The sequence below is a fragment of the Stegastes partitus genome, unplaced genomic scaffold (assembly GCF_000690725.1).
Source record: "Stegastes partitus isolate 25-593 unplaced genomic scaffold, Stegastes_partitus-1.0.2 Scaffold207, whole genome shotgun sequence".
Taxonomy (NCBI): Eukaryota; Metazoa; Chordata; class Actinopteri; family Pomacentridae; genus Stegastes; species Stegastes partitus.
Window position 1 is genome coordinate 57,816 of NW_007577938.1, and position 18,512 is coordinate 76,327.

Genomic DNA, 18,512 nt, shown 5'->3' on the forward strand with positions numbered 1-18,512 from the left:
CTAAAATTTTATAGGTTCACTGATACACAATACATTCATCTACAAACCAGTTATATGATTGTGAAAATTTTGTCCAAAAATGTCCACGATTTCTTCTATTCTGATAATCCACCAACTATAAAATCTTTTTAAAAAAATTCTGTTTGGCACCAATATGAGCTTTAAAAATGTAGAGTTTGGTGCCAGTCAGAGGTAAACTTTATGAGAAAAAAATTATTCTTTTTTGCATTTATGGCCAATATTTGAACATGTGTTGAGCAGGTGTGACAGGTGAGACCATTCCAAAAGGTCTAAAAGAAAAATCATGGTTTTCCAACTCATAGTGTTTCAAATAATTTACTGAAACTGACACCATAAGCAATTTGTCTTTTGGGTGAAGAGATTTTATGGTGGACAATCAGAATAGAAAAAACTTTATAAAACTGGCTTGTAGATCGATGTACACATCACTGAGCCTGCAAAACTTCACGACTCTAGTTACATGTATTTCTAGCTAAAATGCTTTGAAATGGGTCTAAAATGGCTTTAAAACTTACAAAATTGCCCAGAATTACTTGAAAACTGTCTAAAATGAGTTGAAAACTATTTGGGTGCTTTGAAACTTGTCAAAAATGAATCAAAAAAAGTCCAAATGGATCCAAACTCGTCCAAAATTGACTTGAAAATTATCCTAAAAGAGCTAAAAGTGGTCAGAAATGCTTTGAAACGTGTCCAAAATAATTCAAATATTGTACGAAAGGCTACAGAATTACCCAGAATTACTTGAAATTTGTCTGAAGTTAGTTAAAAACTATTTGAATGCCTTGAAACTTGTCAAAAATGACTCAAAAATTATCTAAAAGGACGCAAATCTGTCCAAACTGACTTGAAACTTGTTTAAAATTAGTTAAAAACTGCATTAATCCACTCTGAAAGCGTTATATAATATTGTTTTTAATTTGTTTTCGTCCATTATAACCTTGTTGGTAAAGAGTTCATCACATAGAAACAGTTTGTTGGGAATCAAAAGATGTGAAATTTGGTGAACTGAGGTGTCAAACTCTGACCTACGAATGAACCTGAGCCCACAGACCTGCTCACTTGCTCAGGTTTGTGGCTCTTGTCTGGATGGTGACCCTCCGAGGCGGCGGCTCCTCGATGCTCCGGTTGGCCACCAGGTCCTGCAGCTGCAGAGCGCCGCCGCCGATGAAGCAGAAGGCCGGGCACACCGGAGCCGAGCAGTCCACCAGCCCCTCCCAGAGGACGCGCAGCGAGTGGGCGTCGTAGAAGGCCACGCGGCCCTTGTCGCAGTCCAGGCACACCCCCAGCCGGGGCGGGAGGGGAGCCGTGTGCGGGTGAGGCAGGCCGCCGTGGCTGCTGCTGTGGGAGTGGACGCCCCCCTGGCTCTGGCTGTCGCTCTGGGGGTGTCCCGGAGGAAGCAGGATCTTCCCCATGCCCATGGTGAGGAAGCAGAACGGAGGGGAGTCCTGGCCGTCCTCGGCACCGCTGTCGTGGCCGCTGTCCGGGTCGCAGCTGGACCACAGAGTGGAAGAAAGAAACAGAAACAGTGGTGGGATTCAAATTCAGCTTTGTAAAATATATGAACAAAAGCAAAGAAGAACCTATAAACAAACATGAAATATAAGAATAAAATAAATGCACATTAGAAAAAGCACAGTATAAAAATCTGGGAATAAAAGGCGTATCAGGCTGAACAAGAGACAAAACGAAACAAAGCAGGAGTGTTATTTGTGTCCAAAGCACAAGTTTGAACACAGTCTGACTTGCAGATGTGGAAAAACAAATCAAATTTATTAATATAGCCCGTTTAAAACAACCTGAGTTGACCAAACAAGTGCACATGTAAGGATTTCCCTCAGGATGAATAAAGTTTTAGCTTATCTAACTTGCTTAATAACTTCAGTAAAACTCCACTGGTCAACCTTAAAAATGCTCTTCTACTCTCATCTGTCTGCTCCCCTGCAGTTTAACAAGCATTTTCCTTCCACAACCTGCTGCTCTTGTTTAAATGCATGTATGTTCCTTGTTTGTGTTCACATATTTGCTAATAAAACCGATTCTGAATTTCAGGAATTCTGTAATTTTGTAGTTAAAAACTGCATCCATATGAGCAACAACATAGTCAGACTTTGAGGCGATCCAGGTTTATTTAAGCTGCTAAAAAAAACTCAGAACTTACAGTAAAATGTCATTTTTGTACACGTAAAACTATCCTGACAGCTCTGATGGATCTCCGGAATCACGCAGAGAAGCTTAAATATGACTAATTCCACCGTATAAACCTGGAATGTGTTTAAAACAACATGGAATATTATTTACTGTCATCACCCTCAGTGTAGAGAAGCACCGGTTATTCCTGCTGCTGTGTGATGCTGCAGGTATTTATTAAAATACGACAAAAAAAAAAAAACACTATTAAAACATGGAAATAAAAAGTATTAGAGTGCTTTTTTTTATCAGGCTGAACAAGAGATAAAACTGAGCAAAGCAGGAAAATTATCTGTTTCCAAAACCACAATTTAAAACAAAAAAGAAACTCCACTTACACCAAATCAAGTCGAATTCATCCATAATTAGTAATAATTCCATTTAAAACAACCTGAGTTGACCGAAGTGCAAAACATCAGCACAGAATGAAACTAGAAAACGCAAGTTTTTAAAATGGAATAAAACACGTGAGATCAATTTCTAATCAAATAAATGCATAATAAATATATAATATAAAGACAATTACAAGCAGTCAAAAGCCATCGACAACGTGTACGTCTTGAGGTTTTTCTTGCTTCGGTTCTAATTAAATTCCACTTGGCTGGAGTTCCTGTCAGCTCTGCTCATTTATTTGGTTTTAACTTTACAGGCAGCATATTGACTGATTCAGAGCCAAAGGAGGCGACGAAAAACGCTAGGATGGCACCAAAACTAAAATATAACTTTATCAGTAGTTAACTGCATAAGTATGAGCAACAACAAAGTCAGACTTTAGGGGGATTCAGGTTTATTTAAGCTCATAACTGCTGCCCGATACTGTAATTAACACAGTGAAATGTCATTTCTGTGTGTGTGTGATGACAGGAATTGTGTTAGAAAAGTGTCCAGAGAAGCTGTAATATGGATACTTCCACCAGATTTACTGTCAGATCTTGTGCGCGTGGATCGTTTCTGCTGCTCTGTGATGCTGCAGGTGTTTGTTAAAACCAGATGGGCAGCAAACAGAACCTCAGTCGGTGTATTCATGTTTCCGCAACACATCGCATCCAGTGAAATCGGACAAACATCAGACGTGACTCTGACACAATTCTGAGTCACGGCGGTGTTTTGACCGACATGTCGACGCGTTATGTAACCCCACAGCCGTGGGCGGACTCAAGCCGAGGCTTGTCGAGCCGCCGGGTCACCTGGGCGACGATGTGGAAAGAGCAGAAACACCCGATGACTCCAGGAAGCATCACGGATGATGCGTCCGGGCGCATCGACGTGACGCGCTGCTTGTTGGAGGACGAGAGTTTGTTTGTGTGCGACTCTGCTGACTAAAGACACGTAAACTGAGGCTGCAGAGTTTTCATTCTGGAATAAACTCGTGAAGAGCAACGTAACTCCACGTTAAGTTCTCCTCTGTTGCATCAGATTGAACTTGTTTACTCTGTAATCCTGCACATTCTCAGGTTACTACCTTTATAATACCTTAGATTTCTTAAGTTTGCTTCCTTTTTATTTCGTAACACCTGTTGTTGAGACTTGTAACACTGGCTTTTATAAAGATTTCCTGCTTGTCAGTGGGATTATTCCATCTTCAGTCATCAGGGCGCATCTGCTCCATCATCTCTGACTTGCTGAAAACTTTTTTTTATCATAAACTATGGATATTTAAAACCCACCCAGCAGGTTTCTTCTCACATTGAAATTTGAAGCTGTTTGAACGACAACATCTGAGGAACTATTAAAGATTAAAAACCTGAACTCTTCACTGTTATTTCTCATCATGTCATTAATTCAGAATCTGTAATATCGGACACGTAGATTAAATAATCTCCAATTATAGGTGAGTTTAGGTGTGAAAAAACAATGAAGCTGTCATGAAAAGTCGCCTCTTTGAGCTCATATTGACAAAAAAAATTGAAAACGCAGAAGTCAGCTGGTGATATTTTCTAAACCACATGTAGCTGCAGGTCACAATAGCACAAAACTAGACATGTAGAATACTTTAATATGTAATATTTGGTCATAAATATAAAAAATAAAAAGTTATTTTTAATGAATTTTCATAAGTGACTGAGCAGGTTTAAAAAGTTGCACCACAAAAACAAAAATATCGGTAGACAGTCTGGTCCAAGTAGAGCAGAGGTCTGGAGTTTCACAATGATTCTCCAAATATATATTTAAAAAACTAAACATAACATAAAAAAACAGTGAAAATTTCAGGTTTCTATCTTTAATAGTTTCTGAGGTATTGTTGATCAAACAGTCTCATAATTTCAATGGGAGGAAAAAAAACCTGCTGAAAGTGGAAGTTATCTTGGAGAAGTATTATTGATATAAGTATTGATATATCAAGCTAAAATTGCACAAATATCTTTATAAATATCTATATTTTATGCTATATGTTGTCTTTTAATACATTACTGGAAAAATGTCCAACTTAAAACACTGTATTCGCAAAATGTTGGCACATAAAGTTCCAGTTTGTGTTTCACGAGTCGTTTTGTTTTACTGCTTTCTTTAACCCTCAGAACCCCAAAACTCATCTGCACATTTAAAAAGCATGTAGTCTTTGAAATCTATTCATCACAGTGAGAAAATTCAAACAGAAAGAATCGATAGTGATGCGTACAATGTTGTTCAACAGCCTCAAATTTCAATGTGTGAAAAACGGGCAGTTTTTAGAAATTATGTTAGAAGATATTTAATATATCAAGCTTGAATTTCACAAACATCTTTATAAATATCCATATTTTATGCTGTAAAAACATTTTTTGTTGTTGTAAAAAAGTAAATAAAGTTGTGTTCGAGGACCAGAAACCTCCAAGACCTGCAGGACGGATCCGAAGCTTTGGCACGGCACCCGCAAGTGTTTACTGTTGCTCCAGGGCTAAAAGTGTATAGCTGGGAAGGAATATAATTAAACCTTCCCTAACAAACAGTAATAAATTAGAAATAGCAGCAGATAAATCCATCGACAGAACTCATAAAACATGTTTTCTACTGTATGTTGTTGGGTATTTAGTCCGTCTTTAGGATCTCCTATAGTAATATTATATCAATGTTGTTTCCAGGGTTGTGACGGCGCCCCCAAGTGGACAAAAATATGTTACAAAATCAATTCATGCTGCTGAGGAAGTGACACTTCTGGCAGGACTCCTATAACCTTCTGCATAAGACCCCTGACGACAAACGTCCTTAAACCAACAGCAGATATGACAGCAGTTAATCCATTTGCATTTGTGCTTCGGTGCATTAAATTCGCTGGGAGTAAAGTCAATATTTAGAAGAGTGAGATGGAGTTACCGAGGGCTCGCCATGTCCTGGGGGAGATGGAACCACTCCTGCAGCTTCGCCTCCTGCCCGACTCCGACCTGCAAACCAGACGAAAACCAAGTCAGTGTCGTTGTTCTTACCAAACCAGCTTAACCCGCCAGATTCCGTCTCACCTTCACCAGGTAGGACCCGGGCTCCACTGAGCATGCCCAGTAGTGCCGGCCCTGAGTCACGGCCAAGTCGGCCACCAGCAGGTCGGAGGTCAAGTGGCAGGAGGTGAGAGCTCGGTCGGCGGCCTGCAGCAGGGAAAGGCCCGGCACGCTGCGGGCGTACGTTTGACCTCTACCCAGCGCCAAGCGGTCGGCGTGCAAACCCCAGCGAGAGTCCAGGGAGAAACTCAAGACTGGCAGGGAAAGGAAAAGTGGTAAAGAGGCGGCGAGGAAGGGGGAAGGTCAGACGAGAACACAGAATAAGAGGCAGGTCAGTAGAAGAGGTTGCAAAAAGTAGGAAGAAGTGGCTTCTACCAGGAAAAACAGGAAAGATAAACAGCGTGTAATAGTACATTTTGGATTAAATGTTACTTAAAGGGATGACTACGTAGAGCAACACCAAGAGAAACAATGGACACACACAGTAAGGAATTATTTGGAAGAGCAGAAAGACAGACCTGGTGCAAGAAAGACAGAGGCAGAGAGAGTATGACTGGGATGACGCTGGGATGCAGAGCGAAAAAAGGAAGGCTTTGTGCAGAAACTAAGACGGGTGGGGATGAAGGAAACCAAGGGATGGAGAGAAAAGAAATAACAAGATTAGTCGGTCAATCGAGAAATGGCAGTACGGGAAAAATGCAACTTAAAATATTGAATTCTGCATAAAATGTTGGCACAAAACCTTCTGAATCCTAAAACCGATCAACACATTTAAAAAACATGTCATTATTTTCAAAAATTACGCTACTTATCAGAACCAGAAACTGTAAAAACAAAACAAATTGCAGAATTTTCACCCTTCTGACAGTCCTTGAACTAACCATGTGTGATGTGCAGTTCCATTTTTAAAAAAAAATCTCTTTATTCTACATGTCTTGTTTAAAAATGTGTAAAAAATAAAGTATTTGCACAAAGCAGATTCTGTACAAAACTAAATTCTGTGTTCTGCAGCACAACCAGGAAGCTATGAGTGGGTCAGCTGCAAACAACAGTCATGTGACAAAAATTCAGAGACTGCTAGGCTGAACGAAAACAAATAAAACACCGTGGACAACTGGACAAATATTATATATGTTAATTTCAGGTTTTTTTTAAAATTTTGGTGAAACAACTATTCGAAGAAATTCAACTTTAGTTTTCTGTTTTTTATGATTTATGTCATTCTAACTGTGTCATCCTGCACAGAAGATATTCCTGAGTTCTCGCTCCTTTATTTAAAATAGTTTTTTCTCTTTCTATAGAGGTGCAGGACTTTATATTGCAGTGAAAAATGAGTTCACACTGAGTAAAAATGTGTCATCTGTATCAAAAATATTAAAATATTTCGTCTAACCTCAGTAATATAAATGAAAAAAGGACTATTTCTATTAAAATAATAAACCACAGCTTCAAGAATGACTCTAAAATAGTTCAAACAAAACCTGAATATTAAATTTGTCGCATTTATCATATCATAGAAGTCGTTTTTTTTTTTTTACATCTGTAAAATGTGACACACTGCATTGAATTGGAAATAAACACAAAACAAAGGGACACTTGCTGAGCCCCAAAATGTGTTTCAGAGGGTTAAATTCATAAACTCAGTGAAACTGAAGGAGCCTGTTTTCAGTTGCGAGATGACGAGTGTTTGCAGTGAACGAGCTGAGCTAGCCGATGCTCAAGTGTCTCACCGGGTGCGGGTGGCGTGTGCAGGTAAACCTCCTCGCTGTACTCCCCGAAGCCCGCCTTGTTGCAGCCTCGGACCCTGAGCACGTACACGCTGTCCATCTGCAGCCGGTCCACCACAGCGCTGGTTCCCTTCACCTCGTCCAGCCGCTGCCAGGCCACGGCGGCGTTGGGCGACCTGGTGCCGCCCCACGTGGCCGCAGCTCCTCCGGCCCGGCGCTGGTACTCCACGGAGAAGTGCCAAGCCGGGGCCGAGTCCTGAGGGAGGCGCCAGCACAGGAACAGCTGGTCGTAGGCGAGGGTCTTCTGGGTGTCGATGACCGGAGCCAGAGGGGCTAAAACCACAGAAATATACAGGTCACACTGCTGATTCATATGGTTCACGGTACAGAAACAAAGAATCTGACAACTATGGAGAGATGTTTTAACATTTAGAAGCTGAATTTGAATATCTGGAATTAAAGTTTAAAGCATCATTCGGACCAGTCAAACCAGAGAGGAGATGCTGGTGCTCACGTTAAAGATTCTCACTGAGTTATTCCACCTGAATTCAGCAAATTTTCTAAAAGGTTTACACCTAACCATCTCAGATTTTTTTTCTGTGCTGGATTGTAGATGAATGTAAACATGATAAAAGAGCATCATTTGTCATTAAAGAATGTGCAGATGTCAAATGTTCAGAAGAAACAACAAGATTATAAATATCTGCGACACACATCCAGTCTGGACTTTATTGCTCCAGAGAACCCACCTTGTATGAACTCCAAGCTATTGACGAGTTTGACCTCTTTGGATGCGTCCAGGTGGAAGTGTCTGAATGAGGGATCAGCAGCCAGCGTGAAACACTGCAGGTTCTCGATGGCCTTCACCAGCCTGCAGGGAGACAGAACCACAAACAGAACTGACTGACCGAACCGTTCCGCTCCCCTCCAGCCGAGGGCCGGTCCAACTGAAGCTACCTGCTGTGTGTCACCCGGGCGGCCTGGACGAAGCAGGGCGGGTCGGTCTCCTTGAGCAGCTCCTGGGTGTAGGCCATGAGGCCGGCGTGCTCCAGCAGGCCCTGCCTCTCGAACACCTGAGCCGACAGGGCCTCCTCCCTCCGGCTCCTGGAGCCCTCCAGGGCCAGGGCCAGCGTGCCCTGACGCTCGGCCACGGCGGCCCCCAGCTCTCGGATGCAGTGGGTCAGGTGCTGCAGAGCCACGGCGCTGTTAGCCTGCAGACAGGAGAACAGATCAAAGAATCAAGACAGACAGAAGTTTAACCATCACCAGCTGGAAAGTGTGCCGTCACACTGGAGCTTCAGGCCTCTAGAGGGCGCACTAGCACTACCGGCCCTCTGGGCTGTCGCTGTCATTAGTTAGACCCCAAAACCCGCCAGCAGGTTTAAATCAGGGGTGTCAAACTGATTCTATTTCAGGGGTCGGACCAGTAAAATCACAGCATAATAACCTAGTATGCCAAAAAAAAGCATTCTGAAAACATTCATGTGTAATGAACTATTTTTTTTTACAAAACCGTATGAACAACCTTAAAAATAAATGTATTTCAACGACGTTTATTATTTACACGTGTGCGTTACAACCTATGGATCACAGCGAATCTGCAAAAGCCCCAAAACGTTCAGTTAGTCAACAGGATTCTATTCTAAGATCAAAACAACTTGTCAAGATCTAGAAATCATTTTCAGTTTACATTCACTTCCACATCTGTGCAGTAATCCTAAGAAAAACAAACGCACTAACGAGCTATTTAGGAACACTCTGCAAAGTCATCCGTATGTTCGACACCCCTGTGTTAAAGGCACATTGGTGCTTTTCTTTTTTTAATGCCAAAATTACACAACAGAGACAAGAATTGTCCGATTTTCAACTTTACAACAATCCTCAAACTAATCATACGTGAAAATTATCCAAGATGTTTCATCAGAATCACTTTAGTCTACGCGTCTTTGCCAAAAATGACCCATTTGCACCAGATTGTGCAAAAAACAAACTATTCTGCAGTCCTTAGCGCAACTTATAAGAGACGAGCTTCAGACGAACTGCAGGCAGCGTCTCCACAGAGAGACTGAGAGGAAAAAAAGCAGCTGATGAGCAGAGTGGAGAGAAAAATGCAGAGTTTGTAAAAATCTGAATAGTTAAATATCTATAGTATGTCGTATTGGTTACACCCGTGGACACCACTTGATTCTAGTTTTTCTCAGTTTTCTTAAAGTAAATACTGAAAGAAATTCAATATTTTTATTTTTTTTATTATTTATGTCATTCTAACTGTGTCTTAGAAAACAGAAGACATTTTCTGAGTTCTCTCTCCTTCTTCATGGTTCTGTTTCCACTGAGGTGCAGGACTTTATGTTGCAGAGAAAAATGAACCCACATCTAGAACCTGCTTGGATTTCAGAGCACTAAAGCTCAACACGCCTTTAAAATGGCATTCAATGTCAGAATTAGAGCTTTTTGTAGGAAAATTCAAGCTTTAATTTCAACTTTGCTCATACAAACCACAACAGAGTGTTTATATCTCAGTGGTGGATGATTAGTTCCCAACAAAACCCTGCAGTAGATGCTCATATCAACACTGCTGCACAAGACACAGGGAGATGAGAAGAGCCAAACAGAAACGCTTCACCTCCATGTGTTTGATGGCGGCTTCCAGCTGACTGATCTGACTCTGTATCGTCTCCTGGTTGGCCAGAATGAAGTTCACCTCCTTGGTGATCTTGTCCTGGAGGACCAAAGAGAAACCAGACATTGCAAACACCTGCTAACGTCATGATGTTAACGTCTCTGGGAGAGAACACCGACCTTGAGGGCCTGGTAGGCCTGTGCTATGGGCAACACCTTGTGTCCGTGGTGGACTCGGCGTAGCTTACAGAGCGGACACAGCAGCCTCTGGCAGTTACGACAGTACCACTGCAGCCGCTCCTGCTCGTGATCCGTGCACGTTAGGACCTGGAGCACGAAGGGAGAGTACGGAGAACAGTGAATCAGTTCCAGATCACAACAGGAAACAAAGCAGTCAGCACAACATGAAGGCTGAGATTCAAGGCGTCACTACTAAACATCTGAACCCCAGAACCCACCTGCAGCCATCAAAGGCAGGTTCACTTTTAGAAAATCACCAAAATTACACCATTTATCAAAGAAAGATACCGTAAAACAGAAAGAATCATCAGATTTTCAGCTTCCCAACACTTCTTGAACTATCCAGCTGTTTAATCTGGAAAGTTGACCAATGAGGCATCAAAATCTATTTATTTCACATCTCTTTTTTTTTTTTTTTTTTAAATGGCCAAAATCAGCCGTTTGTTTCAACCAGATTCCTTACAAAACTAATATTTTTTGCTCTCTTTGGTGCAACAAGGAACCCACGAGTGACTCAGCTGTGAGCAACAGTCAGGTGACAAAAATTCAGAGAGTTTTCAGAAAGTTTCCAAAAAAGCTTGTAGGAGACACGTCTAGAAACAAATTAAAAATGTAAATTAGAAAAAATATCTCTAGTAGCTGTAGTCAATACTGTATTTGTTTTCTTTTCCAGAATAGTGATATTTGAGGAAACTTGTTCGACTTATAGATTCCACATTTTAACATTTTTGTGACATAAATAACAAATAACAAAATCTAAAACTTTTGTTGTTGTTTTTTGATACAAAAAAAAAGTTAGATTCTGTTTTTTTTCTTAACTAAATAAAAAAAAAAAAAAAAGAAAGAAATTCAATGTTTTACTTTTAAAAAATATATATTTATGGCATAATAGTGACACACTGCACTTGATAACTTAGTATTATTATTATCATTTTATTTTATTTTTATTTTTATTTACTTAAATGAGTAAAAATATGACAAAAAAAAAATGTTTGGAGCTCAGATGCCATCACGTCTGACTCGGGGACTAACTGTCACACAACCATGCATTTAACATTGTTGACAGTTTGCTTTAAATCTACTACGATGCAAGTATTAAACTGACTTTGTCTTTTTAAATAGGGCACAAATGAAACTACTATATCGTTACACATCTTTTCTAAATCGATCAGGTCTAGATGACTTTATAATGGAAGAGACGCTTCTTGTTTATCACGTGCATAACAGCAGTCCCACCTTCGGCCTGAAGTTGTTGGTGGGCAGGATGTGTTCATGCTGAGCCCGAGGCGTCCCCCAGGGGTGGTACAGTTTGAAGCACTCGTTGCAGAAGTTGGACTTGCAGTCGGCGCAGCCCTTGGTGGCCTCCAGGGACTGAGGCGGCTTACAGAAGCCGCACATGATGGCGACGCTGCCCAGGCTGACCGTGTGCCGGTACCTGAAGACACGGAGGTGCAGGGAGAGATAACTCTGCAGCAGAAACTTAAGGAGAGGGAGCTCGAGTGACCTGCTCTCTTTTCTGTAGTTAGAACTCGTCACCGGCCTGACCTGAAAACATCACCAGCAGCTGCCTGGTTAGTGCAGGAAAACATGCACCGTCACACTTCCGAAGCAGCTGCACTCATCAACCTGCCTTTTCCCATAAAACTCATCCTCACTCGTTTAAATACAGCTCCTGTGTTTGAGCTGATAACAGAACAGGAGAAGCCTGGCCAGGATTTCAACTTCCAGAACCACAATTATTTCTTCACTTACTTCAGAAATGACCCAAAAATGAAACTGAGTGCAAATATCACTGCTGATTGTACTTTTTTCTGCTGCTAATTCATTAACCTGCTGATTATTTTCTCCAAGAATGAGTCAATTAATGTCAAAAATGAGTGAAAAAGGCCCCAAACTGAAACACAAACCGTCACATGAGACAAAGAAAAGCCGAAAAATCTCACATTTAAAACCTCAAATCAGAAATCCATCATCAGAATAGTTGCACATGCATTTTTTCAATTCAAATGCTAACCAGGAGCTTAAACCTGAGCTTGTCTTTATGTTCAAATAACTTTAGTTAAACCAAAAAAGACAAAACAATAGCATTGATGTGACGCAGTGGGCTGCAGATGTTGAGCTGTCCCTGCAGTCTGACACTCGGTCTTGGATCAGGCGTAAAGGAAGGATTCATTATTGAAAAGCCTTCCAGCAAATGATTTTCTGTCTCGTTTTTAAAGCAGTATTGACTTAACTCTTCACTGGCTGCATTTCCGTTATTGCCTGCAGGTTTGAGGTTAAAGGGTTTGTCCGTGATCTCAGATTTTTCTTTGCTAATAAGCTGATGAGGATGTGAGACAGCAGCGTCAGCTCTTAGTGGTACCTCTCCACGATGCGCTCCAGGGTGAGGTTGCGGAGGCAGTCGCTCAGGCCTTTCTCTCCGAGCTCCACGTCCTGCCGGCAGGTCGGACAGGGGAACAGCATGAGGGGAGGAGCCGCCTCCCGTCGCCTTCGCCCCGGATACGTCCCGCATACTGGGGGGAGGATAGAGGAGGAGGACAAAGACATGAGACATACAGCAGGACATCTGTACAGACACAACTGTGAAGCCATAATGTAGAAAAAAAAGTGCAAAAAACTCTTGAATATTGTTGTAGTTTTAGTAGATTTTAAGGAAAATGTTGTGATGTTGCAACGCTGGTGTTTATGTTGCCCTATAACCTCATATAAATCATGAATAATAATCACAAAACAGGTGCATTTTCATGAATACTTAAATGTATTTAACCTCTGAACCGTCTATAGAGGGTTTGAAAGGTATTTGGTTTTAAAAAAAATTAACTAATTAAAGTAAGATAAAAGCACCTTAACGACAGCAGTCAGGTGCTTTCATTTTATTTATTTTTTTTTTTTTCCAAACATAAATAAAATCAAATCACCTAAATGAAACCATTTTTCAGAGTCAGAGACTGTAAACTGCTCTGGTCTATAAGAGGAAGAAGCATCTGATTTTTAGCTTTTACTTTATCTAACTTGTCTCTCTTTTATTTTATTATAATGCCATAAATTTACCATTTGCTCAAACAAGATTCTCTAAAAAGCAAAAAATTCTGCGCTCCTCGGCACAACTGTTAAAAAAAACCTACATTTTTTAGAGTATAAAACTTTAAAAACATAAAGGATCATCAGGTTTTTAACTTTCCAACTCTTCTTGATCTTTTCATCTATGATTTTTTGTTGAGACAATAAATCAAACTTGAACTTAAAATTGTCATATTTAACCACATTTTTTTTTTTTTTTTTTTTGCTTTAGCATATTTGCATGAGTGGATAAGTGGTTCCTTTTCACTGCTGGAGCTTACTAATGTGTGCCTGCTTTTTTTAAAGATGCCAAATTTGCTCTAACAAGATTCCTAAAAAAAAAAATAAAAAATTCTGTGCTCCTCGGCACAACAGTGAAGCTATCAGTCACTCATCTGCAACAAACGGTCTCATAACAATAATTCTGGGACTTTTCGGTTGAACTGCAGGTAGTGGAGAGCAGAGAGGAGGCGGAAGCAAATGAAAAATGTAAATAACAAAATATCTTTAGTATGTAGAGTCATCTGGGTTTTTTTTCCCCCAGTAAAAAAAAAATGTGAGCACTTGTGGAAAAATGTACAGTTTTTTTTTATTTCTTGTAAATTTCTTTTTTATGGTTTGGATATAATTGTATTCATTGAAAATTGATATTAAGATTTCATATTAAATCACTCTGATCTTTGAATCACAGTTTGCCCACCGTAGTGCTGGTGGTACTTCAGTTTCTCAGTTAAATACTTTCAATGCAGTTTACAGGGCAGAACATCTTTAGTAATTGCGGTTTTCAAACAACTGTTGCGATTCGCTTTTCAATAATTTAAAGTCCAGCTTCGGTTAAATATTCACTGTGTAAAAGATTTAAAACATGTCCAGGAGCACTGACACGTGAGACACCGTCAAAAATGTCACACAAGGAGGATTTATAAAAGTAACCGACACAGCAGCTTAACAAAGTGAGAAGGAATAGAGACTCTGGTTTGTCTCCACATGAGCACAATGACAGATAAAGGTCGTTCCTGTGTGGAGCTGAGACGCTCCCTGAAACACACACCTGCTCCACAGATGTCTATGACCTGAGCTCCACATGCGCGTTAATAAGTCATGGGATGATGCACGGAGCTCTGCAGGACGCTGATGTGTCAGCTGCATCATCCGTGTCACCGAGAGGACGCCGACGTCACGTCACGCCATCGTCTCTGCATCGCATTAAAGCGTGACATCGCTCAGCGGTCGCTCGGACGCCGAGGTCGCTCCGTCCTCCTCCCACATGTGAGCTAACTGAGCTGCCATGAGTGGTCGATTTTAACTCAAAATATGCCAAATATGAATAAACTAAAGGAGTGTTAATAGAGTGTCATGTTGGATGGATTGTGTTATTCTAAATTTTGAAACAAATTTTACTGTAAATCTCAAATATTAGTTCAAATATCAGTTATTATATTTGTCTATACAGCATATATAATAAGCATATTTTTATGAATACTTAAATGTATTTAACCTCTGAAACCCCAAAACCCTCTAGAAGGCTTGAAAGGCACTTTGTTTTTAAAAAATAAATAAGGAATAAATCACCTACATGACATTACTGATCAGAACCAAAAGACTGTAACCTGCTCTGAATCGTCTGATTTCAACTTTCACTTTATTCTATATGTGATGCTTGAAAAAATTGCAAAAAAAATAAACCATTTGCTGTAACAAGATTCTATTAAAAACAAAAAATTCTGCACTCTTCAGCACAACAGTGAAGCCAAGCCTGATTTAATGGTGACAAAATGTCATGTGACAAAAATTCTGGGATATTCTGAGCCCCAAAACAAATCGTTGGGTTTAAAAGGCAAGTTATCTTTAAAAAATCACCCACATTATCAGAGGAAGAAACTGTAAAAAACAGAAATACTTATCAGCTGTTTAACTTTCCAGTTTTAAGCTTTAAATTTGGATCTTTTTTCCCCTCAAAGTCACTTGTCTGATTTAAAAATATGCCAAAAATTAACCATTACCTCTAATAATATTCTGTAAAAAACTAAAAATTCTGTGCTCCTGAACAAAACAGTGAAGTCATGACCGACTCAACAATGACTAACTGTCATGTGACAAAAACTCTGGGACCTTCTGAACCCTAAAACCTAAAAAAGGCAGGTCTTTTTTTAAAAATCATGACATTATCAGAGTAAGAAACTGTAAAAACAGAAGGAATCATCAGATTTTCAACATCCCAGCAGTCTCTAAATTAATTAAGTGTGATGTATTCTGTATGTTCAGTCAGAAAACCTAACCAGATCCAAGCTTTAAATTGGGATAAAAAAAAATAAATAAATAAAATCTAAATCACTTGTCTGATTTAAAAAAAAAAATAAAGCTTTAGATGTAATAATAGTCTATAAAAAACAAAAAATTCTGCACTCCTGAACAAAACAGTGGAACCATGAGTGACTCAGCGATGACTAACTGTTATGTGACAAAAATTGTGAGACCTTCTGAACCTTAAAACCTAAAGAAGACAGGATATCTTTAAAAAGTCACGACAGTATCAGAGTGAGAAACTGTAAAAGCAGAAGAAATCATCCGATTTTCCAGCCATGAACACATGCACTGACAACACATGCACACACTGGCACTCCACCTGTTCTGAGGACTCTCTCCAGCCGGTCGGGGGTCCTGGGCGGAGGCCTGCGTCCCTGCCGCGGGGAGCGGGTGTTGGGCGTGGAGGCCGGAGAGTTGGGCTCCGGCGGGAGGTCCGGAGGAGGGTAGCCTCTCTGAACCAGCACCTCGGCTGCACACAGCAGACAGACGCTGTGCTGGCAGGGCAGCAGGACGGGCTGCTTCACCATCTCGTCGCACACCGGACAGTGCAGCTCCTGCTCCATGCTCTTCATGTTCGACTGCAGACAAACGGGAGGAAATAAAGGCTGAGTCATGGGAACGAATAAGGAACCCACCGCTCTGTGTGTTCTGCACCTCCGGACACCTGAATAAATGTATACGTGGTGTGTAGGAGTCGTGAGCGAGGAGAGGAGAGCAACGCCGGTTTTGTAGGATGATGCTGGATTTACAGAACTCAGAGAGGGCAAATGTGGAGGAAAAAATATCTCTGTCTGACTGGGATCCATATCAGCCAGTCTCCCCACACTGCAGTTATGATACAGGTTCTCTTCTATAGTTTTGAATTGCATGAAAATTAAAAATAAAAATATACTGTGAATCTACACATATTCTGTAAAATCACATGAAAAATTGTAACTGTAAATAACCATAACATTTCTTTCTTTTTTTTTTTTTTAAAGAAAAAAGATTTAAATAACAAGCCACATTTGTAAAGGTATCATAATTTCACAAATAATTAATTCATTTAATAAATGAAACTGCTGGATTTAGGTTCAATGCTTTGAATATATTTAGAAAATCAGATAAACTTGGTGACAGTTAAGAGAAAAAGAAGTATTGGTTTTGCAGTTTTACAGAGATTTATTTGTTGAATGAGAGCCAATTACTGAAGTTTTTATAACAAAAATGCTGAATGAATGTGTTTTATTTAGTGTAACATCTCTAATCATTAATAATATGTCAAAATACAGGATTTATCTTTATATACATCACCTATCTAAAAATCTATCTATATAAACCATTATAGATGTTATCATGATATTTCATAGGTAATTTAATTGTTCCTACAGAAGCAAAAATCCAGTATTAAACATTGAAAAGCCAAAGAATACAAATGATCGTGTGTAAATTCTGACTGTAAGTTGTATTTTAATTACAGAAAATGACAGGTTTTTTTTAAGATGGTTATTTTAAGTTTGTATACAATATTTCTATCTGGCTCCTCAGCTGCCAGAATATTACAGAAATTTACTTTATTATTTTTTTACATTTAGAATTATGGAAAATTGTTGTGTTTTGTGAGATTTTTTGCAGGTGCCAAGAAAGTTGCCAGAATATTCCTTTTTTATTATTAATTAGCTGTTTTCCTTCAGTGCATATATATGTTTACAGCTTTCCTTTTACAGTGTAAATATGAACTTCTATTAGATTTAGATATTAGCAGTAAGCCTGTATTCCAGAGGGAAGATGTTCAAATGTGTAAAACCAACACAGCTTCAGGGGTTTTTTTTTTCTGTTCAGGTTGTGGCCTCGGCTCCTCTCCATCACTGCAGCTACTGAACGCAGCATCCCGTTTCTATGACAACGTGCATCATCTCTGCCTCCTCATCGGCCCGAAGCGAGCATTTGAAGCTATTAGCCAACGCAGTTTAGCTGATTAACACCGTCAAACCTCCACTTTATCTGCTCCAACTTTGGGATTTTTGCAGTCGCGGTGGCCCTGGCTGCTCTTCCTCCCACAGAGCGGAGCTTTGCCAAGCAGCTCAGCATCCACCTTTGGTTCGATAAACGCCGAAAATATCCTCGAGAGGAACAAACGCCTCACTGAGCTGCACATTCACAGATCATATGGCGCATTTCTATTGTCAGATGTACACATATAAAACAACATACGTGTAAATAAAGGTGTAGAAGCAGCACACATGGTGGCTAATAAAACGAGCGTCACACTCACACTGATGCGAACCAGCGCGTCCATGATGGAGGTGAAGGTCTGTAACTCGGCTTCTGCCATCCTGCCTCGGTGCCGGCGGCTCCACAGCGACCGAACCAGCCGTTTCTCTGAGCAGGACGCCGGAGCGGGTGATCACACCGGGGTGGAGGAAGCCCTGGCCCCGGCCTGCTGCAGCTTCAGGCCGATTCTGAGCTCCGTGTGTCGGAGACGAGGCGACTCGTGGAGCGAGCAGGAGGGAGGGAGGGAGGGCTGGAGGGATGGAGGGGGGATGTGGAGGAGTCTGGAGCAGCTCGTCAGTCAGGAAACACCGAGCAGAGGCGTCCTGGGCTTATAGGAACAGATATGTTACTGACAACAATCTCCCCATAATACATATTTTTACATCAGTGAAATTATCCAGAAGCCATCATCTCATTGTTATTTACTCCTTACAAGGTGAATAAATAAACAACAGCTCGTTTTTGCCAAATAAACCTCCAGCTCGTTGTTTTCCAGCAGCTCTGTAGGATAGAAATGTCCAAATTGTGAGTGGCCCAGTTTTCCTTGTGGCCACCAGGTGGCGGTGGTGTGTGAGAAAGTCAGGAGGCTCCAGCTGCTTTCATCTGGACCAGACGGACAGAAAAAACCTGCAAATACACAGAACTGCATGTCTGCGGAAACAGCAAACATGTGACATTTTAT

The 18,512-nt window shown here is 40.6% G+C and overlaps 1 protein-coding gene across 1 annotated transcript; it reads right to left on the reverse strand.

The window, feature by feature from the left end:
• Positions 1–1,076: 1,076 nt before the first annotated feature.
• On the reverse strand, positions 1,077–17,891 carry trim46a (tripartite motif containing 46a). The gene is made up of 12 exons (XM_008280676.1): positions 17,832–17,891; positions 15,897–16,155; positions 12,573–12,723; positions 11,447–11,645; positions 10,151–10,297; positions 9,975–10,070; positions 8,306–8,559; positions 8,098–8,219; positions 7,352–7,681; positions 5,646–5,875; positions 5,503–5,570; positions 1,077–1,512 (listed from the first exon to the last, which is right to left on the reverse strand). Exons 1-12 carry the CDS (start codon positions 17,889–17,891, stop codon positions 1,077–1,079), a joined length of 2,352 nt encoding a protein of 783 aa, XP_008278898.1.
• Positions 17,892–18,512: the final 621 nt, after the last annotated feature.